We start from the raw sequence: 27,650 nt of genomic DNA, 5'->3' as shown, positions 1-27,650 counted from the left end.
TTCTCACGACGGTGTGACAAGAGGAGAGCATTACATGCGGATAGCGGTCTGACCTTGGTAGTGGGCGTGCTTGGTGATAGGCGGATACGGGCTGGTGAGGGCGCGGGTCTGGTGTTGCTTAGATGCATGTGCCTGGCAGGGCCCCCACCACCGGCTACCTCGTCCTCGTGCTCCTGCTTCGCCGTATGTCGTCGACACCTCCGGAGCTCACCAACGGCACTGCATTAGCTACTGCAACATCGCTACCATATAAGCTTTGACTGTGCCGCAACGCAATCGCTCGCATACGTGCCCTATGCGGCTTGACCAAGCTGTGCCTCGGTGAACAGCCCACTCCGACCAACAACGCATCATCGTTCGCTGTACTGCAAGCCCCCATGTCCGCCACTCCGTTTGCTGCGTGATTGCCTGGCTACGACTCCAAGAACGCCCGCGACATTGGCCAACGAGCATTGCGCATACGGCGCTGGAGCCATTGTCCTAGCGTCCTGTCCAAGGCCTACCAGAACCCACTCCCTGCATTGTCGCCTGTCGCTCGTTGCCTGTCGCCCGTCACCGTCATCGCTGATCGCTGCCCGAGGGACACGACCAGCCCACTTCTGCGACAATACCTCTTCTGAAGACGCGCCCAGCGGCGGCTGACACTGCGCATACATTGCCCATCATGACGACCCAAATACCCATGATTTCGGTCCCGCTCAAGCAGACCAACGAGATTGACTGGATAGCTCCACTGAAACAGTACATACGAGCCACGTACGGTGACGACCCAGAACGTTACTCGGAAGAATGCGCCACGTTGAACCGCCTGCGCCAGGACATGAGAGGCGCTGGCAAAGACAGTGCAGCAGGGAGAGATTTACTGTATCGCTATTACGGACAGCTGGAACTACTCGATTTGAGATTCCCAGTGGATGAGAACCACATCAAGATTAGCTTTACGTGGTACGTTCTTGGAATTGTGGCTGCAGAGGCACGAGCAGTGCATGGAAAGCGAGGACAGATTAGGTAGATGTAGGACAGCCACCACTGACTGACGACAGGTTTGATGCTTTTACACACAAGCCGACTTCGCAATACTCGCTCGCATACGAAAAGGCCAGCATCATCTTCAACATCTCAGCCGTCCTATCCTGCCACGCCGCCCACCAGAATAGACATGAGGATGTGGGGCTGAAGACTGCGTACCACTCCTTCCAGGCATCCGCCGGCATGTTTACATACATCAACGAGAACTTCCTCCACGCACCCTCGACCGATCTTAGTCGGGAGACTGTCAAGACGCTGATTGCCATCATGCTAGCGCAGGCGCAAGAGGTGTTTCTCGAGAAGCAGATTGCAGATGGAAAGAAGGTTGGCTTACTCGCAAAACTGGCGAGCCAGGCTGCATTCTTGTATACACAGGCTACAGAAGGCGCACAGGAGAATGTCACCAATGCTGTGTTTGAGAAGGTTTGGCTGTTGGTTTGCCAGGTAGGAGCATCACAGCCGTACTTGAAGGTCAAGACTGACTGCTCAACAGATCAAATCACACCATATGGCTTCTTTGGCCCAATACTATCAGGCCCTAGCAGACGATGACGCAAACTCACACGGTGTCGCAATCTGTAGACTTCAGGTCGCCGAAGCAAGCGCCAAAGACGCGACTCGAGCTGCAGGCAGTTTTCCCAACAATGCACCTGCCAATTCAAACCTCGCTTCAGACACAGGTAGTATATTGTCAGATATGACTAAAAAGCATTTAGCGAATGTACAGGAGAAGTTGGCCGAGTTTTCAAAAGACAATGACTTCATCTACCACCAAGGCATTCCAAATGAGGCGTCGCTTACGCCAGTATCGAAGATGCCTGCGGCGAAAGCGATACCCGTCAGCGAGCTATACCAGGGCCAAGACATCCAAAGAATCATCGGACCGGACATCTTCCAGAAGATCGTGCCTCTAGCTGTGACTGAGTCAGCCAGTCTATACGACGAAGAAAAAGCCAAACTCATCCGCGCGGAGAGCGAGCGAGTCGAAGTAGCCAACGACGAGATGGCTGCTGGCCTGGATTACCTGAAGCTTCCCGATAGTCTCAATGTCATAAGAGGTGGTATGGATCATGACATGATGGTTGATAATGATTTCCGAATGTGGTGCGAGGAGCTTGCTGGACACCAATCGTTTGGAGCGGCTTTTGAGCAACTGGATCGCGACAAATCTGAGATTATCAATTCACTGGAGTCAAGTATGAAACAGTTGGACATGGAAGAAAGCGTTTGCGAGAAAATGAGATCAAAGTACGGAGCAGAATGGACGCAGCAACCCAGTTCGCGCCTAACCTCGACATTGCGGAGCGACATCAGGAATTACCGTGGAGCGGTTGAAGAGGCAAGCAACAGTGATGCTCAACTCTACAGTACATTCCGCCAATACGAAGCCGACTTTGACGAAATGCGATCGGCCGGTGAGACGGACGAAGCCGATGTGTTATACTCGAGAGCCATGGTCAAGGCTGGTGCAACCAAGGGAAAGAGCCCCAGGCCAACTGAAGGGACTCTGATTGATGAGGACATTGACGAGGGACCTTCGGTTACAGACCAGATTGGTGCTGTTGAGGATATCCTGCGGAAGCTGAATCTTGTCAAAAAGGAGAGGATGCAGATACTGAAGGACCTCAAAGACAAGGTAAGCATGCCAACTCGAGTTTTGAAGTGCACTTTACTGACCAGATAGGTTCACTCTGACGACATCTCCAACGTTCTCATACTTAACAAGAAAGCAATTGCAAACCAAGAGGCCCAGTTGTTCAAAGCTGAGCTTGAAAAGTTCCGGCCACACCAAAATCGCATTCTACAGGCAAACCACAAACAGGCATCACTTCTCAAGGAACTTACGCGCACTTACTCAGACCTGCTAAAAGACAAACGTGTACGATCTGAGCAGAGCAAATACGAGGCCTTCTCAAGGCAACGGAATACAGTCATGACCAAGTACCGGAGAGTGTACCAGAGCTTCAATGATCTTGTTGCTGGCTTATCACGTGCCCAGAGCTTTTACTCAGAGATGAAGGACACGGTCTCAAGTCTCTCGAAGAATGTCGAAACTTTTGTTAATAACCGAAGAGGAGAAGGCGGGCAGCTTCTCTCGAAGATAGAAGAGCGGAACAAGGCGCAAGGCGCAGACCAGGAACAACAACGAATGAAGGAACTTATGGAGAGAATGTCGATGGAGCCTTCTGGTTCGCCTGTATCACAGGGCTCAGGCCGAAAGAAGAGCATACCGCCACCATTGTCGTCAACTCCTAATTACCCATCAACCTCAGGGGCTAGCCACGCAGCGTATAATCCTGCAGCCTCACCACCTGTCACGCCACGCTACCCCGCCACTACAGCCCCAGCCCAGCAGCAGTACATGTCGCCACAGCAAGGCTACAGTCAACCGTCAAACAGCTATAACCAAGCTCCTCCACGACGAGAGAGTTACCAGCAACAATACGCCCATCAATCACAGTCGTCACAGTCTTCTTCAGGCTACAATCCTGCAGTCCATAACCAATACAACCCGGTTTCTCCCCCTGCGCATCAGCAGTTCTTTTCTCCACCGCCGGCTCAGCATCAACAACACCAGCCTTGGGGTCAGCCTCCACAGCAGCAGCAACAATGGAGTGGTACGCCACAGCCACCCAACCTGCCGCAAGGCTACGTTCCTCCTCCCCCACCGCCTGGACCCCCGCCTAGCCATCAGCAAGACTACAGCCATTTTTCTCAGCCTGGATATCCGAGTGGAGCAGGGGGTTACGCTCATCCGCAGCGACAGGGAGGACAGAATCAAGGTGCGGGTGGAGCGCATGATCCCTGGGCGGGATTGAGCGGTTGGAAGTGAGGGATGGTAGAAGGACGTGTGGGGAAAGGAGGCGGAATTGATGTTAGTTTAGTGAATAGGTAGTGTCGTAGAGGGAGTTAGCATCGCAATTGGATGTATTTCTTTTACTTCTTGACTTCTGTTTTGTGATGATCATTAGTATATGAGTGGAACTTTTGTTGAGTGTAGGCTAGCCTCCTCTTTTCTTCAGAAATCGTTATACAAGTTCATACAACTTAGTTATCTCGTCGTATTCCCACAATCGTAAGAGACCAGACCTAATCAAAAGCTAGTTTATTTCAACCTGTTCGGTGAATTATGACAACCCCTAACAAATCTAGCCTTTTGTTTCCCCCCCTCCTCTTCAGCCCAAGAGAATCACGTACCCCTACATTTGGGGGCCACCGAGTAAAGCGAAGGGACCTTCAACCTCCCTCATTCCTCCTTTTTACCTCTTCCCGCCCAACGCAAACTCCAACTCAGGATACTCCCTCCACAGATTGACAAGCGGCAAAAACATCTTCCTCTTCACCTCCTTACCTTCCTTCTCAGCCTTCGCTTGCTCCCCAGCCCATGCCCACATCTGACTCCAGGGTACCCACACCCACGCTGCGCATTTGTGCGGCTCCATCGGCTATTTCATGTGACAAATCGCGTTAGCAAGGTTGTCAACCCTTCCCCCCCCGTCCTCCTCCTCCTCCGGAGAAGCACAGAATTGCAAAAATGCATAGAAGAAGAAGAAGAGAAAAAAAGAACCAAGAGGTGGATGAAGGAAATTGGAAGGAGGGAGGGGGTGAAACACACACACACACCTTGGCCACCTTCTCCTCCCCGACAATCGTACACGTGACAAAAATAGTAACGTAATGTTTGCCCTCGCCAAACACGTCGTTTGTAGCGGTTAGGAACTTGATGTTGCCGACCTCGAGACCGGTTTCTTCGAGGACTTCGCGGGCCGCAGTTGCGGCGAAGGATTCGGAGTATTCGAGGTGGCCGCCGGGACATTGGAATGTGCCTTTTGGGTATTACGTTGGTTTACGAAAGGGCTAAAGGAAAGGGGGGGAAAGTTTACCTGCACCATGGCTGCCTGCGCGCTCGCCCATGATGATGTTGCCAGCCTCGTCGTGGATGATGGCGGCAACACCGACTTTGGGACGTTGAGCTTCTGACATTTTGCGATAGTATATATATATATATATATTTGGTACTTTGAAAACTTGTTATGAAAACAAAAGAAGAAAGAAGAAGAAGAAGAAATGGAATTGAGAGAAAGAATATCACTTTATAAGAGAAGAAGGAAAGAAAGAAAGAGGTTAGATATTTATGTATGATTCATTCACACAAAGGACATAGCCCCGCTTACTCGCGTGCCTAGTATAAGTAAGCGGGCAAATACACATGGTACTTAAAAAGCACAGCCTAAGGCTAACACGAGCATTTTCCTTTCCTTATCTAGCTTAGCCCTTCCAACCCCCCGCATCCCCCATCCCCCCATCTCCAACCATAACCACGACAACAAACCAAACCTACATATAACACACGTAAACCCCACACAAAAAACGAACATCTATGTAATCTACCGTCCCCTCCACCCCTGAATCTCATCCAAGGTCAAAACATAGGCATCCGCATAAATCCTCTTTAGCAACTCGACCCCATTCCACACGCCACCACTAATATACTCACCACCCCAAACCACAAACCACGCCCAATCGGCACGATATGCCACCAACTCACCAGGCTCCATGACACTCCCGACCTCTGTCGCGGCGACAATCTTCTCCCGCTGGCCCAGCTTCAACAAGGCATTGTACGTAGCAGACTGGGGTCCATGATCCCCCTGCGCATACGTATCCGCAGACACGATATCCACGACATCGTCGCCGGGATACCAGTCTGGAGACACGGAATTCCAGACCCAGAGCAGGTTGTGCAAGTTGTGCACGTTGGTGAGGCGGTCGTAGAGGATGCGGTAGAGTTGTTTTGCGGGGGCGGCGCCTTTGGCGCCCCACCAGAACCATGCGCCTTCGGCTTCGTGGAGCGGTCGGAATAGGACGGGGACGCCGGCGGATTGCAAGGTTTTGAGCTGGGCGGCGACCGTGTCAATGTCGTGCATGAGGAGCGTGTAGTTTGCGTTGGCGGGCGAGGATAGCGCCGTCGAAATGTCAAAGTCTGTTGCGCGCGTGTAGAAGCCGGACCACCACGGTTGCTCGGTTGTGTCGTAGAGACCGGTCGGGGCGCCCCAGTGCCAGACAAAGGTTACGATGCCGCCTTTTTTGGAAAAGGCGAGGGCGTGGTCGATGTCTTTGGATGAGGCGCCGCGGGAGGTGCGGGAGTCGGTGTAGTCCATTAGGTCGAGGCCGAGGATGGCGGGTGTCTTGCCGACGTTGGTGGTTACCCAGTCCAAGGAGGCTTGGTCTTGTTGGCCCGAGAGAATTTTCTTGCCGTAGATGCTGACGAGGTATTTGAGGAGTGCTTTGGCGTCGGCATTGGCTTTTGGGTTTACGGGGGTTGTAGTGATGTTGTGGGGAGGTCGCTGGGCAGTGGGCGTGAGGGTGATGGCGTCGATGAGGTACCAACCCCAGTTGCTCTGGATCTCAACTGTGTTTATGCCTGCTTTGAGAAGCACCTGGCCGGCTGGTACGGTTGTCCAACTTGTCGTCGCGGGGAGACTGACTTGGCTGCCGCCTGCGTTGTTAAAGACAACGTTGGTGAATTTATCGCCGTAGGGTCCGTTGTAGATCAACTCGAGGTCGTGAAGACCCCCGGTTTGGCTGGTGATGTTAAAAGTGACTTTGTCTGTGGCATCTGAGAAGCCTTCTACGTATCCGGTTCCTAGACGAACACTGGTTTAGTGGGACTGTACATGTAAGTTGCAGACAGTGAAAACGGATTTACCTGTAAAGCCCGCAACCGAAGATCCAACCGTTGTACCAGAGAGCGTAGCATCCTCTGCTTGAAGAGTAATCTTCTGGCCTACAGCCAGCCCAAAGAGAGCCGCAGCAGCAAGAAGTGGTCCAAACATCTTCTCTCAAAAGAAAAAGAACAAGGCACCTGAGCACTACGTACCTACTACACTCACCCTAGCTCTTCATTTATATATCCCATCCATCACTCTCGTTACACATGCAAATTCTTAGTCAAGCCCTTTAACCCGGACACTCCAAATTCCGTGCCTCGACACTAGTTTAATTTGATAGGGTTGGCATACATGATGCCACCTTTGGAACCTCTCCACAAGAGACCTAGACAGTGGCCAAAAACGGAGGGTTCCCACACCTAACGTGACTATGGCAATATCGCTAAATGAACTAGGCGAAAAGGGCAAGGATGTCATGCCCACCAATCAATGTGAAACGGACCACCACACTCCGGGCCCATAAAGGAAGTACAGACGAGCATCTCGGATGAAGGGTAGTGCTAGTCCATGTGATTGGGAAATACTGCGCGTGCCTTGCTGTATTGTAGTGACGCTATACTATGCGTAGAAGGTCTTTGTACTCTTTCATCGGAAATGATAAATTCATGTCTATATGCACCGGGCATGGCTTTGCCTTGCCGTAAACGTACTCACAACCTATGCAGACTTGACCAGCTGGGTGATGTCGTCAACATCCTTGGGTGTCGGTGTCAAGTTGTCCACCCCGTCCTTCGTAATGAGCACATTATCTAAATCATGTCAGCTCCGCGGAACTTTGTTTAAACCACCATTACTTGGTCACCGTCATCACTTACCTTCAATTCGGACTCCTCCTACTGCCCAGTACTTGTCCAACACACTCTCATCAATATACTTCTTCTTCTCTTCGTCCTTGAGATATGGCTCAATGATGAACTTGCAAAAGTAGATTCCAGGCTCAACAGTAATCACGCTGCGCTCTGGTAGCGCCCCACGTGTCCGGAGATATCGAAACATGACATCCTTGTCCGCATAGTTTGCATTGCCGCCAGTGTCATGAGTGTCCATTCCAAGGTAGTGGCCCAGACCGTGTGGGAAAAATGCGACACTAATTCTTTTGTTGAACAGCTCTTCTGCATCTCCCTTTAGGATGCCGAGATCCAAAAGCCCCTTGATAGCAATCTTGTGAGCTAGTTCGTGGACATGGTCCCACACGACGCCAGTCTTGAGTGCATTGATACATTGCAGCTGCATGTCTAGAACAATCTTGTAGATGGCCAGAGACTCGGCTGTGAATGTGCCTTTGATGGGGAATGTGCGTGTGATATCTGAGGCATAGCAGTCGAGCTCGCATCCGGCATCCAGCAGCAGAAGATTCTGGTCTGTAATTGGCGCGGCATTGTGAACATAATGTAGTGTGGCTGCGTGCTCTCCTGCAGCGACAATGGAGTGATAGGCCTGATTCTTTGCATTGCGCTCAACGCAGGCCTTGAGGAAAACTGCTTCGAGTTCGCATTCGTTTTGCGCCTTGGAAGCGGCCTTCATGACGGCTACGTGAGCTGCAGTAGAAATGACGTTTGCCTTACGGATAAGGGCAACCTCGTAGTCCGTCTTAATAACTCGGCAGTACTCAATAGCAGTTTTGAGTTGAGTAAACTCCTTTTCCTTGAACGCGATAAAGGTTACGTGGTCCGATACCTGTTCTGGGATGGCATAGATTGTTGATTGTGATGATTCGGATGTGCTGGCAAGATGCGAGTTTAGCTCGTCGGTGGTGAAGCACTCGTCAATATCGTATTTCGCCTTTGCTTCCTCTGGGCTCATTGGCAGGCCTGACCAGATGACCTCATCCGGGTGCACAGGAGGAATGAAAAGTGTCAGCTTCTCAGTAGCCATCTCATATTTGAGGTACGAGTCTGGGAGCTCACAACCACTAAGATAGAAAAAGTAGCGTCGCTGTCTAGAGGCGGGGGGTGGTTAGCATATGTCCCTCACAAGTCTTTCGTCTTGTCCTTCTTACCGGAATGGCGCCTCGCCATCGTTATCTTCATTCAGCTTCTGCTTCTGAGCCTCCAGGTAAATCGTTCCATTCTTATCTCCGCCTTTGCTCACCAACCACTCCTTGACCTTTTTCGCATGCTCTTTAGCTGGGTACTTGCCCTTGAGGACCTCGTCGTAGTTCTCAGCAATGGCCATTTTGGTCACGTTGATCCAACTGTCACTCTCTGTAGATAGGCTGTACAAGCACGGTGTTGCAGTTGCGGAACTCGCTAATCGTCGTTGCGAAGTTCGTACAGCAGTAGTACGCAGGGTGTGTCGAAGGGAGCGACTAATTTGGGGCAAGAGGTTGTACATAAGAAGGGGAAGGGGGCGTGACCTGTCGGAGCTGCCTCGTCAGTTGATTAGATGCAAAAGATAGCTCGGGTTGGGAAGGTGGGGGTGGTGGGGTGGTGAGACTCGAGTCTGGCAGGCGCGGCTCTTAGTCCGACGAAATACTCGGATAAAAACCACACCCACCAAAACAGCATAATGTTAATGAGATACAGCTTCACATCGGTATTATAAAATAATATATTCTTTCTACGATAGTCAATCTGATACGCTTGACGCCAAACAGACACAAACAACTAAAGCCACATCTATTTTTTTTAAAAAAAATCGCGTCGCAATGCACGCGGCTCATTGCAAATAGTAGCTTTGCTTTCATAGGGGTTGTTTTTAATCCGGGTATTCCGTCGGACCATGAGACGGGTAGCCGCGGTTATGCGATTCACGAGCCTTTATGGATGAGGAAGGTGTGATTCCACCTACCAACTGGTTGTTGTGGCAATGATGGGCGTTATAGGAAAGCTGTGTTTGATAAAAAAAAACAATATTATAACATTGTCGTTTGATACATCCGCTAGTACGCGTAAAACTATGTAATCATGTCTATGAATTTCTGAAACTTTATTACAACGTGCCAACAACCCCTAGCCATGAAGAAAAGCAAGAAAGTTGCAAACACCTACGCCGTGCCATGTCATTGCCCGAAATTGGGTATCCCTTTTATCATTCAGGTATAAAGATGCAGTGAAACAAAACGATCCTGCAGGCGTTGCAGCCAAGCGAACAATGGCACGACATGGTTTTTTCTATGGGTTATAGGCCCATGGCCACGACACCCAGCACTAGTCTGCTCTACGGCGATATGCAAGTGTCGATGCTGGAAACAATGCGTCGGTTATGGTCAGGCTTCAAAGCTGCAGGACTGATATTTTTTTCAACAAACAAAAGGCCAGCTAGTCTTGCCAACGCCTGAGGAACTTGGCCATGTCGTCGGTGGCGTGAGGCGCCGGGGCAACCTATAGATTAGTTAGCAAATATTCCCAATTGGCCTGAGCATAAAAGGCCGCATATGCTCGTTGCCAGTCATTCGAATAACATACCGTATTCGCCCTACTCTTGGTAGAAAATGTTTGCGTAGCCGTGAGCGTAATCACCTGGCTAGGAGTCGGCAGCTTGGTTTTGGCAATCCTGACACTGCTGGTAGGGTACATTGGCTTGGTGTTGGTTGCAGTAACCTTGGTGCCAGGCACAGGCTGCATGGGCGCATAACGAGTGATGTCGGTCTGCATTGTATATTCGACAGCATATAGATCACCACCAGCCGCCGGGTCTTTATCGGTCAAAGTATCTTCACTTGCCGGTCCAGCTGTACCAGTGACGGAGGTGGCAGCCTTTTCCACAGTCGGATTGAGGATGTTCTTGCCAGTCATGCCGGAGAAGGAAAAGCGATCAGAGTAGACAATGTACTGGCCGTCGCCAGTCTTGCCAGTTGCGATCATCTTGACAAAGCTGCGATGCTGGCATTAGTCTTGTGCTAGAGTGAAGCTCAAGGAATCTGGAGCGGGGCACGTACTATGCATTGGCATCCTTGAGGTCTTCTGATACACCTGCTTCCACCCTTCCTGAAGCTGCGTTACCCGCCGAGAATAAGCCGCTCGGGGTAATGGTAGTCACGATCATCTAGTAGAGCTGTCAGCATACAGCCTCTATGGTCGTTGCCCCAAGCTCAGCTTACTTGTTCCTCGCCCTTGTTACCTCCAACTACCAGCTGCAACTGGTAAGCCTTCAGGTCCGCAAGTTTGGGCCCCGCATCAGTTTCTGACCATTGAACGGTAATGGCAGAGCCGGCGACAAGTGCGGAGCCAGCCGCGGGGGCAGTGAACTTGATGCCAGCGTGTACGAGGGGAGATAGGGTGGCGACGACTGCAGCGAAGGGAACGAGTATCCGTGTCATGGTGGGCGTGGTTGGGGCGTAGAATGTGCGACGGGGGAGCGATAATGGAGCGAGTGGCTGAGGCGAATTTGCGACTCTGTATACGGCAGCGGTGGAGGTGGAGGCGTGGACGAGGCGGGTATTTGTTAGTACCCAGAGCGTGAAGTGTGCAACAAGTCCGGACTCGTTCAACGAGACTGTGGCGCGCCAGGGGCACACGATCGTCGTTGCCGCGCAAGCTAAAACTTGCCCGTAACAGGGATGCGCACGCATGTCATTGCGTAGCCTCAACACAGCACAACGCACCGCCAAAAAAAATGCCATGTTCTCATGTAGTCATCTGATAGTGGTGCCCAGTCGAAGCCGCACGGTGGAGCTTGCTGATCAACGGCGCCAGCATCGATGACTATTGGCATTCCAATCTTCCGTAAGCCGCGATTGATAGACTTCCCGCACAGCCTTGGCAGCGGCAGTCGTCACTCTGGAACTGGAACGGTACCTGAATCTAGAGTACATCATCATTCGGGTCTCCACAAACAACCGTCAAAAAGTGGGCTCGTGCGTTTGCGCGCCAACGAATTTCAACATTTCTTCCTATGCACCTTTTTGGTGTCTATAGTACACAATGACCCGCTTGCCCAGGCTCGATCTCGATGCCTCTGTTTTGCTAAGTATTACCCAAACGCCGATTTCATGCTCAAGGGGGGGGGGGATATCCTGAAAACTCGAAACAACAAGGAGAATGACGCTTCATCTCGCGTCTGCTCAGTCTCTCCATACACATCTCAGTCTCTCAGTCTCTCTTCGTCGTAACCAACACTCACGCTACCTGCGCATTACGCATCTTGGGGGTACCCAATCGAAGGTTAAAAGTTGTTGGCAGCCGGCACGTCATGGTGGCAGCCTGACCCGCCTTTTGCAGCTGCAGTGTCAGTTCGCGGAGCTTCTCTGGAGTGAAGATCTGGACGTCAAACGATAGCAAGAACTCGACACACAGCTCCAGACGGCTGAGGGCTGCCTCGTCAACACCACCGACGGCGGCAAAGCGCTTCTGAGGCCATCGGTGATCCTCGAGCGCCTTCATGGCCACCAGTGCACAGGCCAAGATAAGCCGGTGCATGGTGCGATAAGTCAGTGGGACGCTCCTATCGATAACGCACAGGCGCAGCATGTAGGATCCAGCCGCTAGCCAGACGGCAGTCGATAACGGGCAAAATTTCTGAATGCGATTCATGTACTCTTCGACGCCCACCTTTGGCACCGTCTTGGAGAAGAATTTCCTGGCCATGTTGGCCCGCTGCACCGCCTCGGGCTGGGCTCCGGCTCCGATGTCGTGGATGGTGACGGGCTCGTCGTGGCTCGCTTCTGGCGGAGCTAGTTCGGTAGGCTGATGGCTTTCCTTTTCGGCGGGTATAGGCGTGGCGGGTCTAGAAGAGGTTCTTCGGTGGTGTCGAACGACCTGGGTCTCCCGGCCGCCTGGAGTTGCCGGTCGCGACAGCGGTGGTGTGGCTGGCACGTCGCCTGCAGCGTTTGCTATGGCGATGATGGAGCGTGCAATCAATTTCATGGCCGTCTCGCGTGACATGCTAAGCACGTCGAGCTCATCATCGTTTACTGGTGGGGATGGAGCGTCCTGGAGGCTGAGGCTGTTGAATTCTGGGAGAACACCCGCGTCTCCGGCTGGGTTTGGTGCTGTAGGGGGATTCATTGTTGTTTGATTTTGTATGACCGGTGCGAGGACGAGTCGCCTCGGATGCACGGTCTTGAGAGGAGGGGTAGGGTAGCAGACTTGGATCATTTGGACGTGTGGATTAATGACGTGGCGCCGAAGTCTACCGATTGACCACACAGACGGAAAGTGTGTCGAGAGAGAGGGCCAAGTGATTATGTGAAATGTCTGCATGGAATCAGCATGCGTTGGGTAGAGAGTCATGGGTGTTGGTCGGGCTTACAGCAGGATGGGGTGAAGGGTGATATGGACCGAGTTTTTTTTTGGCTACCACTTATTATAATTATTATTTTTTTCTTGCCCTCTTTTGGTCTGTGTATACAGATTGCAATTGAGAACGAGGACTGGCAGAGAGAAATGATTTAACAGAGGCGGTGGTGGAGTTTGGAAGGGTGGGAGTGGGTGGAGAATAAGAGGAGGAGCAGCAGCAGCAGCAGAGATGGTCAGGGGGAAATGTCTGAGCGGCAGAGTTGTGGTGATATGAAGATTCTGAAAGACACGATAGACGATGGCTCGGGGCAGAGCGTGGTTTGTAGGTCAAGTGACGCTAGGAGGAAGTGAACTTGTCTTAAACAAGATGGTCGGACGTGTAGCCAGACGACGCGTGCTTCCGAGGGCCGGGGCTATATGGCAGACAGGGAGGCCATGGAAGGGTAACTGTGTGCTAGCTGGCTTAGCTGCTGGTACGGCGGGCGCACGCCATCAGGGAGGCTTGAGGCACGGAGGATGGAGTAGGAGGCGAGGCAGGCAGGCGGGCAGGCAGGCAGCGTGTGGGTCGGGGCGCAAAGGTACGTGGAGGGCTAAGTGGGCGTCTTGGGTGGGCCACAGGGCCCAGGAGCGGGTCTCGTGAAGAGCAAAAAGGGCCAAAGCGCTGGCCCACCGGGCCGTCGACAGTCAGTATAGGCAGAAGAGGGACACCAAGGGGAGCAGCAGAGAGGGAAAAAGCAGAGGGTGAGGGGGGCCAGCGTCTGGGAGGTGGCGGGCGTGATTGGCGGCTGGCTGACTTGTTAAGCAAGAAGCAACGGGATGAGCACATGCATGCGGCCTTTGGCTCGGGGGGGAAGAGAAGGCGACGAGGGGGGGGAAGGATTGCGGAGCGCGTTCCGGACCATGGGCTTGTCTGGAGGAAGCAGTGCTGGATATTGGACAGGGCACGCCAGGGCACGCCAGGGCGGGCTGCGGGGGGTTGCAGACGAGCTGCAGGGTCCAGTAAGGCGGTAGAAGAAGCAAAGAAGCCTTTTGGCAATATTCAAGAGGACGAGCTGCGAGTCGGAGAAAGGGAGGGCGGCCCATGGTTAGTGCTGCGCATGTATCGCCTATGGCTATGGCTATGACTAGGACTAGGACTAGGACTAGGACTATGTCTATGTACTAGTGTCATCCATCCATGTACATACTCTGTGTTGTCCGCACATCTATGTGCACACATGTACATGGAGGTACTTAGGCACTCTACCGCTGCTGCTACTGTACTCTGTACATGCACACACACGTCGACGGCGGCGGCGGCATTGTTCTCGGCTCGCCCATTGAGTCGTTTGCCCCGTCTTTTGCCTCCCCGCCGCCCCCATGTTTCCCCTCCCCCTGGCGCCCTCGAGATCTGCCATCGTGACCATCTCCCGTCCAGTAGAGTACCTGCACTCACTCACTCACACATCCATACTTACTCCCTATCTACTACTCCCTGACTAAAATACCACATAGTTCCATGCTCGCTCTGCACAAAGCATACATATGCATACTTGGACAGGCGCGGGGAACGGCCCTAGCGAATGCAGCCTCTGTCGGATTAGGATTATGCACCACGCCCACCGTGCGGGCAACACACCCTCTCTCACCCACATCCACAGCCCGCCACTCCCTCCACACCCTCCACTCCCTCCACCACGCCCGCACTGCACATCAACCTCCCCATCTGGCTGCGTCGCGGAGCCGGGCTGCGGTTTCACCAGCCCTCGCATCGCCCACGCTGCAGCGGATCGATGCACACGCAAATCATGGACATGCCGAGCATATGCACCTCCACGTGTTCGCGCAGACTGCCCGGCCCAAGTGGCGCCTTGCACTCGCCCACAGCCGGTCCGCGTCCACCCTCACGCTGCCACACGCGGAAGTGATTGACACATGTCAGCGCACCCCATTCTCCGCTGCCATCGCTGACACCATGGTCGATCGACGCCCGACCGCCCGTCCTTTGTCCCGGGCCACGGGTCGCTGGTCACGGGAGTCGTATCCAACGGATCCCAGCCCATTATAGTCCCGCTGGACCGTTGGATATGCCCTGGGCCCGTTAGATTTGCCATCTTGCTATAGTAGTAGCACACAGTAGTAATCGCGCCGCCAAACCCATCGTACGGTACAGCGGAGCGTGCATGTCCGCTACACAAAGGCCGGCATTCGCTATCAGCCAACCAACCAAACCATTCCACCTACTAACTAGCCAGCACACAGCACACAGCACACACTGCTCACCCATCTCTTCCCTTTCTACCATGTCCCATCCAACGGGCACTCAGTCCCAGCCACGACCCAAGCAAAACCCAACGAACCAATGCAACCTGCAATCACTCACTGGCGGCCCAACAAGAAAACACTCTCCAACGCCCTACATTGCGCCATCTATCCCATCTGCAACACACCCACACCAGCCAGCCAGCCAGCCCCCCCCCCGTCCCTGCATCCCCCCAGTTTCCCGAAAAAAAAACGTCACCGTACATGACTGGCTTGGCTCCAAAGCAAGATTCTATGCAGTAGTCCTGGCCTAAGATCCTCACTGCAAAACACAAAAGTCTCATGAGAGAGTTCGCTAGTACAAGAAAACACAAACTTGTTGACCGCCCTTGGGACCGGCGGCGCTCGTATACGGCGAATATATGTGTCACTGATGCTTTCATTGCTTACCCACATATATATATATGTACATGAGCTAAGTACTCACGTACCCTCTTTTATTCGGAATAACTCCGAGTGCGTGTAGTTTCTCCATTCTATGCCTACATTGGTAATGTGGCCCCGAAACTGGTCTGTCATTGTATCAATGTCTGTTCCCTGTCCTTTCTCTCCTTCAATCGCCCCATTATCACAAGCCAGCAATCCATGCACCTTCAGACAAAAACCTTGTTTGACTTCTTCTTCAATCCCGTCCTCTCCTGACTCATACAGGAATAAACACTTGTTTTCTTCTCCCCTTTTTTTCTTTTGTTTGCTCGTATCCTCGAATATGCAAAGAGATTGAATGCAGACTTAGTATCCACGCTACAGCAAGCCTTACAAGGAAACTTGCATACTTGCATACATAATACCCACCTTCATACATATACATACATTGATCAAAAATCAAACCCGACCTTCGATACGTGTCCCCACCGGTTCTCTCTTTCTCTACTGCTGCTGCTACTGCTGCAGCACCATGCATCTTTCTTTTGCACTTTCCTCCCCTCCCCCCCACACACCCAATTGAGCAAAAAAAAACTCCGGCATTTCGTTCTTGGCTACTGTGTATGCATGTACATACCACATTAGTTTCCTCCCCACAGTCACGATCATCATCATCATCGCCGTCGTCGTCGTCGTCATCATAGGACAAAAAAAACATCAACAATCACATGTTCCACATACCGGAACGAGATAGACCGAGGATTAGAAAAGAGACAAAGCCAGAAAGAAGAAGAAGAAAAAAAAGTGCCGTAACAAACTACCGAATAAACTCTGTCTCTCTCTCTCTCTCTCTCTCTTTTTTTTAGAAAACCCCATACACACACAGGCCGTACTTGTGCCACAATAAAAAATGGGATATATATTTTTTCCCCATGGCTGACGTCAGCCAGAAGACAAGAAGAAAAAAAAAGGGACAATATTGCCGCATGGCACTTGTACTTGTGTCGAACGTCGTATCCAGCCCCAAACCCCTCTCTCTCTCTCCACCCCATACTTACGTGTACACATATATGCTTTCCGTCCACAATTCTTTTTTTTTTGCAATTCTCTTCTCAAAACATTGTCAAAAAAATCCAAAAAAAAGATCGCAAGAGAGAGAGAGACACACACACACGCACACACACAAAAAAAGCAGTCCAACAATGAGAATAGAGATTCAATCATTATGATTTCCTCCTTCTCCACCCCCACCCCCGCCGTCTAACCTTGACTCTCTCACTACACTTGACTAACCCTCGCCCTCTTCCTCGTACTCCCCGGCACTACACTCGGTCCCCCACTACTCCTCACCGGCGTATCCTCCCCACTACTCTTCTTCTTCTCCCTCTGATCCAGCACCAGCTGCAGCACATCATACGAGAACTGCGGGAACTCGAGACACATTGCTTTAAACTCTGGCTCTGCATCGTGGCGCAGGCTGTAGCTGCGTGTAGCCCAAAAGGCCGCGACGGGCTTGCGGATAGTCGCGTCTTCTGGGTCTGATTCCTTGTAGACGTAGCGGGCGTATGCGAGTTCACCTTTTGCCGTCGAGGCAGTACGGTGGATCTTGGAGTGGGCGAGGGATTTGAGCTCGGGGAGTTGGAGGCGCTCGGCGAGCGTGTAGATGCGGGCGTGGACGAGGAGGCCGACGCCCTCGTGGTCGATTTCGGGTTGGCGCGGGTCCTTTTCTAGCGAGGCGTCGCGTGCGGATGACGTCTTCTTGGGGAAGTATTCGCCCGTGTAGAGGTACTCGACTACGGAACCCATGGCGTCTATGTCGCAGTCTGAATAGACAATTTGACGCGGCTAACGTGGTATCAGCTGAACAGTGTACAGACCATACCGTGACTGTTGGAGGTGCTATTTACCCCTCCTGGCGCAAACTTCTCCACATGTTTGCCAAACTCGGGCGACTTGACAAGAACAGCCTCGTGTGCTGAGTATGTGGTGCGAGCTTCTCCGGATCCAACAACGACTTCCACGATTGGACTCTTGATCAGGCTGGTGAGCGGGTTAGATGCATGTCCTTTTCTCTTCCTCTCTCGTTTGCTTTCCCGTGTTTCTATTTTCGGCTCCCCTAAGCAAACCGTGAGAAACGCAGGCGCGCATCTCACCGTGTCTCAGCCGCTCTTACGCCCAGGGCCTCTTCCAGCGTGCCAGCCCGCAACACCTACATCTTGCCCTAATATGACTTACTCTGAGAATAATACTAGCTTGGGCGCTTCAGGCTCAATATCAGCCAAAGCCGTCTCTTCGCCTGCACCTTCTTGTGCACCAGCGCCAGCATCAGCTGCGCCTTCCATCTCTACATCCTCGAGCGGTGTGCCCTCGACAGGCGCCTGTTGCTCAACATCTGTCATGGCAAATACGTCCTCTGAATTTATGATGCTTGGGCAGCGTGAAAGTATATGTCATGCGATATGGGTGAAAAGAAAGCGAGTGGAGGTGCGGGACAAAGCTCAGACGCAAACTAGCTTGCAAGGTCGCTTTCCGAATGTCAGCGCAGAACCAAGTAAGAGATGGATTGCAGCACTGCTCTTTGTATTTTTTTTTAGAACAATGTTTCCAGTGAAAGCAAAATTGCGCTCTAGCAACTGAAACAAAAGAGCGTTTCTAATCGACTTCAAAGTGTGCGGGGCGAATGCGTGGTTGCGAGGTGGCTGGCTAAGAGAGAGAGGTTAGGCGTGATGCTGGGAATGCTGGGGAGAGCTCCAGGGAAGCTCCAACGCGTTGCTTACGCGCTAACGCAGGAACAAGCTCAGCTCGCGCCACTCGTCACCCCTCAGTGGGACGTTATCAACGGCCATATCTCTGTCGACATGCACGACTGCGAAGCCGACAAAACTTGTCCGATTTGAGCACATGATCGAGAGCTTGGCGAAAACAACTCGGTTCGTATATACTATTATCATCTCAAATAGCTATGTGCTTCCGCCCTGGTGACTTGTGTATATCTAATAATCGAAAAGGTAGGTATTTTGAGGTTGTCATTCAAACTCCAGCCGTGATTCCGTGCTCCATGAAATGCAAAAAAGATTGCGTACATATGTACCGACAAATAGCGCTATGTAGCTGATGTAGAAGCGAAATGAAGGTGTGCGAAACGCTGTCAAATTTCCACTGTCTATAAACGACCACTGTTTTCGCGGTAGCGGTCGCCAGTGGTGGGTACTGGCTTGTCTGCCCGGATAACGTACAGCAACAGGTCCTCGAGGGGAATGAAGACGTAAAAGACCTTGTTGCAGAAGAAGGAAAGGAACACGAAGCACGTGGCTACGAGCGCATCCATAAAGTAGTGGTTGGCGGTAGCGACAATAACGGTGAGGATGAATGAAGGATATCCAATGCCAAGCACGAGGTAGAAGATCTTCCAGAATGCGTTTTTGCGAACCTCGCCCGGCTCCAAGGTGCGGCGGAACAGGCCGGAATGGTAAATGAGCGTCATACCGATGCAGAATGAATATCCGAAATGCATTGAAGGCATCGCAGCAAGCTGGTTGACAAACTTACCACTCATCCACACACTCTGTGCGTCGTCATGGCGGACGGTATCAAGGAAGCCGTATTCGGCAGGCAGCAACCGCGGAGGCATGCATGGGAATACGACAAAGGTCATAAAGGCGCAGAAATTGGTGAGGGTAAGCGTGCGGCGGGCGACAGCAAAGGTATCGAATGAGGGGGCAACGTAGTAATACCAGCAGATGAAGCTGTCAAATGTCAGTGTCACTCGACTAAAACTTCCCAAACATGTTCCTTACCCCACAGTGCCGGGGATGTGAATCAGCGCATAGCACTTGTTCAGCACAGTAAGCGCATCTTGATGTCCATGCATAAACCACTGTTGTACGTCGCGCTCCCGGACCGGGAACAAGAAGCTCAGAAAGCCAAATTGCTCTGCCTCCAAAACCGATATTCCGTGCTCTTGCGAAACGTCCCAGATGCCTCGTCCAGCAAAAAGCTTAGCTGATGCAACTGCTGTTAGGCGGTAGAAAGCATAGTTGATGACCCAATAAAACATCTCGATCAAAAACGGGAAGCGCTGCAGTATGCGACTGTGTATGTTGTTGCGGAAGCGCGAAGTGCTGGGTGTAGTAACCTTCCAGCAGCCAATACTCCGGACTTTGGGTGAATTTGGGTTCTTGGCCGCATAGACGTCGTCGAATTCACTGTCGCTGTCTGACTGTTGGAGAAGGCGATCCATCGAATCGTTTGGCGCGTCATCGAGGTAGCCATTCCGACCCGAGGGCGCAGCAAATATTTTGTAGTTTCGTTTCCGTGTAATGAACATGGCGAAGAAGAGAATGCTGGCGACCATCTAGATGCATAGCCATGTTAGTACACCGCACTTTGCATGCAGACTCTGCTGTGCGATTCGGGGACGTACGACTGGTTCGCACCATCCTGGCAGTTTCCAGGCAGGTTTGCTGTTCCATTGGCCATTGTCTGGTAGTGTAGAGTTTGCCATTTTGTGTTGGTTGTACCCGAGTTGGGCACGGTGGTACTGTAGATAATGCGGCCGGGATGCTATCTCATCAAAGATATGATGGAAAGGCTGACGCAAACAAGAAAATGGTGGGCAGACAACACTCTAGTATTCCCCCTGGAACCGTCGTGTCTCGGATAGCGGTCAAGTTGAGGGTCGGTTGACTCAACAAAGGGAAAGGAGAAGAGTGGGAAAAAACAAGAAGCATAGAGTCCAGATCAAGTGGACTTGTCAAGAATAGCAAGCAGGATGCTTTACTTACTCGGTGCCACCGCCAACGGGTCGCGTGCAAGTCCGCCGGGTGCCGAGCAAAGGAGGCCTGACTCCCTGGCCTGGGAATACGCATACGCAAGCGACGTATTGCGGATCGGAGGCTCCACCTTTTCTCACGCGTGCATGGGCGGGGACTTGGTCGCGGACGACGAGTCGATGGACTGGCAGCTGCAGTCAGGCCACGCAAATGTCCTTTGTTAGTCCGATTTGACGCCACAATGCTGCTGTCATCCTCAGCCTGGTAGTGTCGCGTGCTTACTTTGAAGCCGCTCATATAACTAACCGCAAGGGTTTGCTGGCGCTGGCTCTGCAGAACTGCCAAGACTGCTTGGGGAAGACCAGGTGTGCAGTGAGCTGACGTCAACGGACGATTGGAACCTGGCCGATGTCCATGGGTCCAGGGCGAAAAGGGGAAAGGGAGTGCATCGGAGAAGATTTGATCGTCTAAAACGTCTCCATGTCGGGAGAGTTAGCGCCGGGTCTTGTGACAAGCCATGTTCAAAAGTGCATATCGGTGTAGCGCCCAAGTACTTGGCAGCACTGCCATGGATCCTGCATAACAAACTACATCAGGCTACTGCTGCTGCTGTTGTTGTGGTGACATGTTGAGTGATATGTTGTCAGGACGCCTGTGGCTGCCGCACTGCCACCAAGTTGCCCCGGAGGTAGTGTGTTGGTGCAGGATATCTAAAAATGCTAATGGGCATTGCTTGATTCCGCCAGAGGGGCTGTAATAAGAATACAGTGCTTGGCGGACCTGTTCAGGCCTAGCGCCAGTATAGCGAGCCAACTCAATTTTCCCGCCATTCTCCCGCCGGCCGAGCCCGCTACCTTTGCGTTTCAGCCTTGCGACCAAGCCTTTCCGGTCGTTTCGACATGGGCTGCATCTCACATATCCATCATGCGAATCGAGATTGGCGTCTGATGAAGATTGTGTGTACTCGGCGTCCCCTCATCGGCACACTCCGGGCCCGTTTAATATCGTTCGCATTTCTGTGCATATGCCTGCACACAGCCTCCACTCATGGTTACGTATATCCCCTCCACCGTTTTTCTTGGCATCCATAATAGCCAATTAAAAGCATAACACACATAAGCACTATGAAGCTCCGCGCTCTCCCAACATGTCGTGTCTGGGGGAAACCTTCCCCATGTCACATTAAGGTATGCCGATCGCGATAACTAGACTTTGTACGACAGTCTCCATTGAATTAGCTGGTATACTTGCCAATGACAATAGTAGAAATAAGAAAACCGCTTGATCCAGAGGTGGTGATTGGGTTTGCGTAACCATTGAGCTACTTACTAGTAAGGAGTTGGAGGCACACGACATATCTTCAACGTCAAATCTAGCAAATTTGTTTGTCCTTGCTCAAAGGATAAAAATTACAAATTCGATATCGCAACATCACGGACATGTGTCTCCTACCAATCTGCGTACTTGAATTACCAACTACATACATGTGACGTGTCACAACACCAAGTCCAAGCCTACTAGGCAGCACTTTTGACAGTAACAAGGGTGTACGCACACCTGGATAAGATAGCAGTTTTACCTGTACTCAGCCTTGTGGCAGAGTTTCCGCTTTTGAATACGAAGTTTCTACAAAATTAACCGGGTATATCCTGGCTACGCTGACACTAACTGCCGATCATGGACGTCGTGTTTATCAGACCTGCGTAGTACTGCCTACTTGCAAGAGAAGATATTGCTCTAGGCTACAGCCAAGGTCGCCCCGATGTCTCAGGGAAATGCAGGGTGGGTGCGTTGGCAGTGTACTGATATGCATCAACATGGTAGGTGCTTAGGGCAATGGCAGGCGGTAGCAAGACCATGACAAGTGCGAACAACAAGGCACAAGCGTGTATAAAGGTAATGGGTATATTTCATTATTCGTATCATACTCTCATTAGTCAAGACATTGATCCCAGTCAATGTCATGTTTTTGGTCGAAACTCTGCCAAATGGAGCCACTGCTCAAGGCATCGTTGGTCCTCCTCACCACATATGAACCTCAATGGTCCTTGTTGTCCTCTCTTTTTGATCTGCCACAGAGGCAACTCCCTAGAGTTTACCGGCGGTTATTCAGCTGCTACTCTGCACCTTCTTGACGATGGCGACAAGACGGTCAAATAGGGGGTGGTCCTTCTCGATGCCGTTGACCTTGGTGACAACCTCCTCGGCGGAGTGCTCCTTGACAATCTTGGCGAGCTCGACAGACTCCTCATCGCCCTCGACGTTCTGGAAGCGGTAGGCCTGCTCGACGGCGCCAAGCAGAGCATCAACCTTGTCACCCCTCTCGGCTAGCTGAGCAGCGGGACCGATGAATCGCTCCTTGCGAGAGAGCTTGCGCAAAGGAGCACGGCCGACACGCTCTACGTTGTCCTTGAGGACGGGGTTGGAGATGCGCTTGATAATCTTCTCAACATAATCGTCTTGCTCCGAGGCGCTGACGCCGTGCTTGTTGATGATCAAGTGAGCAGTCTCCCGAACAGCATCGCGAACAATGTCGTGAAGCTTCTTGTCGGAGAGAACCTCGTGAATGTAGCTGATCTTGTTCTGGTGTCCGTAGTAAGCGGCGGTGGCGTGTGAAGTGTTGACAGTGAAGAGCTTGCGCTCAATGTAGGGCTCGAGGTTGTCGACGTAGTGGATGCCCTTAACATCTGGCTTCTTGCCACCGTTCTCGAAGGGCTTCTGCTCGACACACCACTCGTGGAACTTCTCAATGACAACATTGAGGCCAGAGTTCTCGGGCTGCTGTGGGACAATTCGGTCAATAGCCGAGTTAGCGAAGCGGGCCTTGCTGTCGATGTTCTTCTTGGTCTCGTCGCTCAGCTTGCCCTCAATGAAGCCCCTCCATGTGGTTGTAGCGTTGATTGCATTCTCGCAGGCAATGACGGCGAGGGGGTAGTCAAGAGTGCGCTTCTCAATAGCCTTGGCAACAGGCTCAGCAACAAACTTGAGGATGTTGGGGCCGACAGCGCAGGTAACGACATCGGCAGAGGCAATCTCGTCAATGACCTTGTCCATCTCGTGCTTGGAGTTGATGGCACGGTAGTGGTCAATGGTGAATTTGCGCTCGCCATCATCACCAATCTCAGTGACAGTGTATGAGGGGGTCTTTTGGAGGGATTCGATGATGGAGTCCATGACATCGACGAAGACGACCTCGAAGCCCGAGTTGTGGAGGAACTCGGCGACAAAGCCACGGCCGATGTTGCCACCGCCAAAGTGGACTGCCTTCTTCTCGTAGGACATGATGGGGAGGTGGGAGTTGGATTGTGTTGCTAGGGGAGAAGCGTTAACTTGGCCTGTTCAGACTGAAGGAAGGTAAGGCGTGGTGAGGAGGAAGAGAAAGATGAGGTGGGGTGAGGGAACTGGAGGGGAAGAGGGGTATTGTTTGGATGTTGAGCAGAGCAGGAAAGCGCATTTGGTGGGGTATTTGTAGCAAGAGCCAAGGCGGGGCTTGGAGCCATGTAGTGAAGGCAGGCAGCTCGTGCAGATGCAGTGTGAGAGCAAGACTTACCTGGCCAGACGGGTCGGCGGCTGGGCGGCGTTGCAGTTGCAGTTGCAGGTGCTTCAGCGTGCAGTATTGCGTGGGTGTGAGAGCGTCACCGGCCAACAAGTACGTGTTTACTTATGCATTGAAAGGGCAGCCAGAGACCCCCGCAAGGCGGTGACGATGCCTGTGGGCACCCGATTGGGCCGCCAGTGTGGCTTATGGCGGCAGGCACAAACGCGCGAGACTTGGACACACACACACACACACATGAACGCGTCGGGCGTGGGTGAGGGGCTACATGGACGGGCGAAAACGACATTAGATTAATACCTCACTCATGTACATGCTACACAAAAAGTCTCACTCGAGCCTCAATACTACCCTCGAGGGCCAGGAACACCTTCTCGGCCGTGGACGCAGTGCCCCCGTCGTGTGATGCTCAACATGACAATACTGACGCTCCGGCTCGATGCCATTGTCTGGTGGGTGGGCGCATCGAGACGTCATACGTCATGGGCGAACTAGGCCCGAGTGGAGCAATCGCTTCCTTCTCCCGCCGGCGGTTTGCGCTAAGCCCAGTTGGTCCTCCTTTTCCTCCAGGGGTGCCCCGCCATGGGCAACGACCATCGTAAAAAAACTGCGCAACAAATGATCGTGATCGATGACTGTGGGTATCGCGTGATATCAAACATTATTATATCTAGTTGGGCTCCAGGTTCTGACCGAAAGCCCCGGCTCGGTGCATAGCTCGACCCTAGGCGTGGATGGCCTGCTGGACATGTGGGTACACTGCTACCATGCGGTGGTAGAGGTCTGGGTGCTCGCGCATGAGGACATCGGGGTCCCACGCCATCGCAACAAAGATCGTATCGATACCGCTGCTCAACGGCGTCGTGAAGATTTTGCCTGCTGACGTTAGTAGACGTCCATCCGTCACACCTCTTTCTTCCATCAAACTTACAGATTTGCAGCCCAATCAAGAAGGCAAAGGCCACCACAACCGGCGTGTAGCCTCCATCCGCATTGTACGCTGGCGACGTGAAGATGAGGTACAGGTAGGCCAGCAGTGCACAGGCGTATGCGATGAAGGTGGCTCCCATGGAGAGTACGGGTCCGATCAAGCACTCGTTGACGAGCGCGTCGATACCCCGATCCTTGATCATCCTGAGAAAGTCAGCTTGCTACTCCCCAAAGTTCACGCCTTTCCAGCACTTACTTCCATGTATCCTTCGCAGCCGCAATATAGCTCTTTCCGTAGAGTGCGATGTAGCTGAACGCATATCGGTTCAAGAACTCAACCGCCCACTCCAGAAGAGAGATGACGCAGCCGAGAATGCAGAACAGGATTGTCCCGACCAGATTTCCCTCGCCAGACGCGTTACGTTGAGCAGCTGAGCAAATCTGTCGCAGGAACTGGATAATGGCCACGAGCAAGCTTCCAAGACTGATGCTGCCGAAGCTGTATGTCATGGCGCGCTTGAATGCACCCCGAGTTGCGCCTCGAGGCATAGCATTGGGCGCGAAGAACCACGAGCCATATACACCAGAAATGGTGACGTGAATGGTGTTCTTCAACCATCTATTCTGCTGTTAGCAAGTAAACTCATCCAGGCTTGAGTCATGACCACTTACTCCGAGATCCAGTACATGGCAAATGTGACAAAGACGAGCAGGCCGATAACCTTGCCATTGCCGCAATCGCCAACGCCGTTCCTACAGTTGGAGTTTGCTCCGTTTGGCGTATACTGGACATAGATCGAGACCAGCGTAACCGAGTACCATGCGCCCAGTGCCGCAGCAAAGATTCCGCCGCCCAACGAGACGAGGTAGGTATGACCATACTTCTTCGATACGTCAATCACAGTCTGCAACATGAGCACACTGAACGGAATCCTGGGAATCCAGCTGATGAAGCAGAAGACGTAAAAGATGCTGAAGATCAAAAATACAATGCCTCCAGACCAGTACCGCCTGGAAAGCATGTAGATGGCCGTCACGAAGCCGAATACAATGTTAAGAATGCCAGTGATCCAGATGAACTGCTTGGTGAACTTGCGCGCTGCCCACATATACGCGTAACTGAAGATGGTAGCCATGCCGAGAACGAATGCGAAGAGGATAATCGTGTTGGAATTGAGCGCAAAGTTGTTAGTGTTGTTGCCGTAGATGCCTCCGCTGTTGGTTCGCGCTGTACCCAGTCATCAGCATTCCTCTTCAGGGGTCGAATCGCAAACTGATACATAATATACTCACCGTATCCTCGAATGGAAATTGCGCTCACGGCAACATAACCCAGAAACGTGGCGATGAAGAGCAGACCCGCCCACCAGTCATTATACTTTGGCTTGTCGAGCTTGAATGTCTGCTCAAAGCTCTGTTTTTCGTTGCCATAGCCATTCTGCTGGTATCCGTTGTTCTGCTGCATCGGTGGTGGTCCTTGGGGCGGCGCATAGCCCTGATTGTACTGGGGAGGCTGCTGTCCATAAGGCTGGCCCTGGTAGTATGCGCCCTGAGGCTGCTGGGGCGGTGCGCCGCCCGAATAGTAGTCGGCAGCTTGACCCTGGGAAGTCATTGCGACAGATGATGACGGCCCTGATGATGCAAACAAGTCGCGACGACGGGCGCAAGGCGATTAGACGGGAGGTGTAGCAGTCAACAAGAGATTGGACCAGCCAGACGAGATGATGTACCGCCGGCGTCATTAGGAGCTAAATAGCTATTCATCTTGGGTGCGACTGTGCTATTGGTGTGGCTGAAGATCGGCATAACATGTCATGGGCGCCATAGGCTGGGTGCACGGCTTCGCAGGTGCGTCGTGCTGTGGCTGCCATCTTGTGAAAGACGCTATCGGCGGCCTAGATGCAACCCGCTTGCAGGTTTCTCTTGCTGCCAAAACTCTAATATTCATGCATTGGCCCTTGGTTCGTTTCCTCGCCCAACCCGCCCATGCTGCGTGCACTCTGAAGTCTTTTCACCATAACGCAAACTTGCCCAGTACCGCCGAACAAAAAAAACAGGGAACATGACGACGTCGACCCAGTTCGTTGTCGTGGCGCCGCGGACTCGTCGCTGCGGCTACACTTGTGGCTGAAAAGCTTGTGTGCCGATCGTCCGTTATGGACGTCCCGATATGTCGTGATGTGAAGCTACGGCACAACGGAAAAATGCCGAGTATGCCGGTGCAAAAGGATTGGTTACTTGCACAACTCTATCGCGATTACCCGTGTTGTCAATCTCAAGATCCTGTTCACATGGACCTATCAAATCGTCTCGTGGGACTTCAGCGGCACGGGGTAAATGAGATCTGATTCGTCCAAGGAAACGCGGCCGTTATATGTATTTCTACCTCTACTAGCCCAACCCTGAACCCTCTTTTTACTCTACTTGCAAGTCGCACCGCACGTGGGTGCACGGAAACTGTTGCAGTAACTGGCTGTCTCGCAGGTAGATCCTACAATCTGTCCATGGCAACCAACAACTAGTGCGAACAGTGTTAGCAAGTGTTCTTCTTATCCAACCAAGCCGACTTACCCATGCACACTTTTCCACCAGAGCAGTCAGCTTTTGTGCTGCACTTGGCACGAGCCGTCAAGCCCTCTACTTGCTCGGCAGGAAGGGCAAAACTAGTCGCCGTCAAGAGCGAAAGTACAGTGGTGATCAGAGCAGTCGAACGCATGGTGTCGAGATTGTGGAGCTGACTGGCGTAGATAGGTATGATATGCTTCAAGAAGATGAGAACGTAGGA

The 27,650-nt window shown here is 52.3% G+C and overlaps 13 protein-coding genes across 13 annotated transcripts; 2 read left to right on the top strand and 11 right to left on the bottom strand.

Annotated features, from left to right (window-relative positions):
• Nucleotides 1-664: 664 nt before the first annotated feature.
• On the top strand, nt 665-3,862 carry COCMIDRAFT_37796 (uncharacterized protein; the record flags this gene model as incomplete). The annotated part of the gene is made up of 4 exons (XM_007690945.1): nt 665-945; nt 1,044-1,473; nt 1,523-2,665; nt 2,714-3,862. 4 exons carry the CDS (start codon nt 665-667, stop codon nt 3,860-3,862), a joined length of 3,003 nt encoding a protein of 1,000 aa, XP_007689135.1.
• A 427-nt stretch (nt 3,863-4,289) lies between these two features.
• COCMIDRAFT_98397 (uncharacterized protein) lies at nt 4,290-5,013 on the bottom strand (the record flags this gene model as incomplete). The annotated part of the gene is made up of 3 exons (XM_007690960.1): nt 4,290-4,475; nt 4,654-4,856; nt 4,914-5,013. 3 exons carry the CDS (start codon nt 5,011-5,013, stop codon nt 4,290-4,292), a joined length of 489 nt encoding a protein of 162 aa, XP_007689150.1.
• Nucleotides 5,014-5,417: 404 nt separating this feature from the next.
• COCMIDRAFT_98488 (glycoside hydrolase family 26 protein) lies at nt 5,418-6,866 on the bottom strand (the record flags this gene model as incomplete). The annotated part of the gene is made up of 2 exons (XM_007690959.1): nt 5,418-6,676; nt 6,740-6,866. The coding sequence occupies 2 exons, from the start codon at nt 6,864-6,866 to the stop codon at nt 5,418-5,420; spliced, it is 1,386 nt and encodes a 461-aa protein (XP_007689149.1).
• A 552-nt stretch (nt 6,867-7,418) lies between these two features.
• COCMIDRAFT_98390 (uncharacterized protein) lies at nt 7,419-8,936 on the bottom strand (the record flags this gene model as incomplete). Its single annotated transcript, XM_007690958.1, has 3 exons — nt 7,419-7,510; nt 7,577-8,700; nt 8,761-8,936. The coding sequence occupies 3 exons, from the start codon at nt 8,934-8,936 to the stop codon at nt 7,419-7,421; spliced, it is 1,392 nt and encodes a 463-aa protein (XP_007689148.1).
• A 1,085-nt stretch (nt 8,937-10,021) lies between these two features.
• COCMIDRAFT_37792 (uncharacterized protein) lies at nt 10,022-11,022 on the bottom strand (the record flags this gene model as incomplete). Its single annotated transcript, XM_007690944.1, has 4 exons — nt 10,022-10,084; nt 10,169-10,577; nt 10,642-10,748; nt 10,804-11,022. 4 exons carry the CDS (start codon nt 11,020-11,022, stop codon nt 10,022-10,024), a joined length of 798 nt encoding a protein of 265 aa, XP_007689134.1.
• A 799-nt stretch (nt 11,023-11,821) lies between these two features.
• COCMIDRAFT_6310 (uncharacterized protein) lies at nt 11,822-12,709 on the bottom strand (the record flags this gene model as incomplete). The annotated part of the gene is made up of 1 exon (XM_007690925.1): nt 11,822-12,709. The coding sequence occupies one exon, from the start codon at nt 12,707-12,709 to the stop codon at nt 11,822-11,824; it is 888 nt and encodes a 295-aa protein (XP_007689115.1).
• Nucleotides 12,710-13,307: 598 nt separating this feature from the next.
• On the top strand, nt 13,308-14,987 carry COCMIDRAFT_27306 (uncharacterized protein; the record flags this gene model as incomplete). Its single annotated transcript, XM_007690935.1, has 3 exons — nt 13,308-13,518; nt 13,559-14,024; nt 14,435-14,987. 3 exons carry the CDS (start codon nt 13,308-13,310, stop codon nt 14,985-14,987), a joined length of 1,230 nt encoding a protein of 409 aa, XP_007689125.1.
• Nucleotides 14,988-15,884: 897 nt separating this feature from the next.
• COCMIDRAFT_98474 (uncharacterized protein) lies at nt 15,885-16,325 on the bottom strand (the record flags this gene model as incomplete). Its single annotated transcript, XM_007690957.1, has 1 exon — nt 15,885-16,325. The coding sequence occupies one exon, from the start codon at nt 16,323-16,325 to the stop codon at nt 15,885-15,887; it is 441 nt and encodes a 146-aa protein (XP_007689147.1).
• A 560-nt stretch (nt 16,326-16,885) lies between these two features.
• On the bottom strand, nt 16,886-18,006 carry COCMIDRAFT_37790 (uncharacterized protein; the record flags this gene model as incomplete). Its single annotated transcript, XM_007690943.1, has 3 exons — nt 16,886-17,452; nt 17,515-17,647; nt 17,843-18,006. 3 exons carry the CDS (start codon nt 18,004-18,006, stop codon nt 16,886-16,888), a joined length of 864 nt encoding a protein of 287 aa, XP_007689133.1.
• A 764-nt stretch (nt 18,007-18,770) lies between these two features.
• On the bottom strand, nt 18,771-20,111 carry COCMIDRAFT_98452 (uncharacterized protein; the record flags this gene model as incomplete). Its single annotated transcript, XM_007690956.1, has 3 exons — nt 18,771-19,353; nt 19,405-19,961; nt 20,031-20,111. The coding sequence occupies 3 exons, from the start codon at nt 20,109-20,111 to the stop codon at nt 18,771-18,773; spliced, it is 1,221 nt and encodes a 406-aa protein (XP_007689146.1).
• Nucleotides 20,112-22,488: 2,377 nt separating this feature from the next.
• COCMIDRAFT_98489 (uncharacterized protein) lies at nt 22,489-23,661 on the bottom strand (the record flags this gene model as incomplete). Its single annotated transcript, XM_007690955.1, has 1 exon — nt 22,489-23,661. The coding sequence occupies one exon, from the start codon at nt 23,659-23,661 to the stop codon at nt 22,489-22,491; it is 1,173 nt and encodes a 390-aa protein (XP_007689145.1).
• Nucleotides 23,662-24,659: 998 nt separating this feature from the next.
• Nucleotides 24,660-26,477, bottom strand: COCMIDRAFT_27302 (uncharacterized protein; the record flags this gene model as incomplete). The annotated part of the gene is made up of 5 exons (XM_007690934.1): nt 24,660-24,811; nt 24,867-25,069; nt 25,122-25,484; nt 25,538-26,093; nt 26,159-26,477. The coding sequence occupies 5 exons, from the start codon at nt 26,475-26,477 to the stop codon at nt 24,660-24,662; spliced, it is 1,593 nt and encodes a 530-aa protein (XP_007689124.1).
• Nucleotides 26,478-27,285: 808 nt separating this feature from the next.
• COCMIDRAFT_98490 (uncharacterized protein) lies at nt 27,286-27,581 on the bottom strand (the record flags this gene model as incomplete). Its single annotated transcript, XM_007690954.1, has 2 exons — nt 27,286-27,383; nt 27,437-27,581. The coding sequence occupies 2 exons, from the start codon at nt 27,579-27,581 to the stop codon at nt 27,286-27,288; spliced, it is 243 nt and encodes an 80-aa protein (XP_007689144.1).
• Nucleotides 27,582-27,650: the final 69 nt, after the last annotated feature.

This window comes from Bipolaris oryzae, assembly GCF_000523455.1.
Source record: "Bipolaris oryzae ATCC 44560 unplaced genomic scaffold scaffold_88, whole genome shotgun sequence".
Taxonomy (NCBI): Eukaryota; Fungi; Ascomycota; class Dothideomycetes; order Pleosporales; family Pleosporaceae; genus Bipolaris; species Bipolaris oryzae.
Note: the sequence above shows the minus strand (reverse complement) of the source record. Positions and strands in the feature narration are given on the sequence as shown.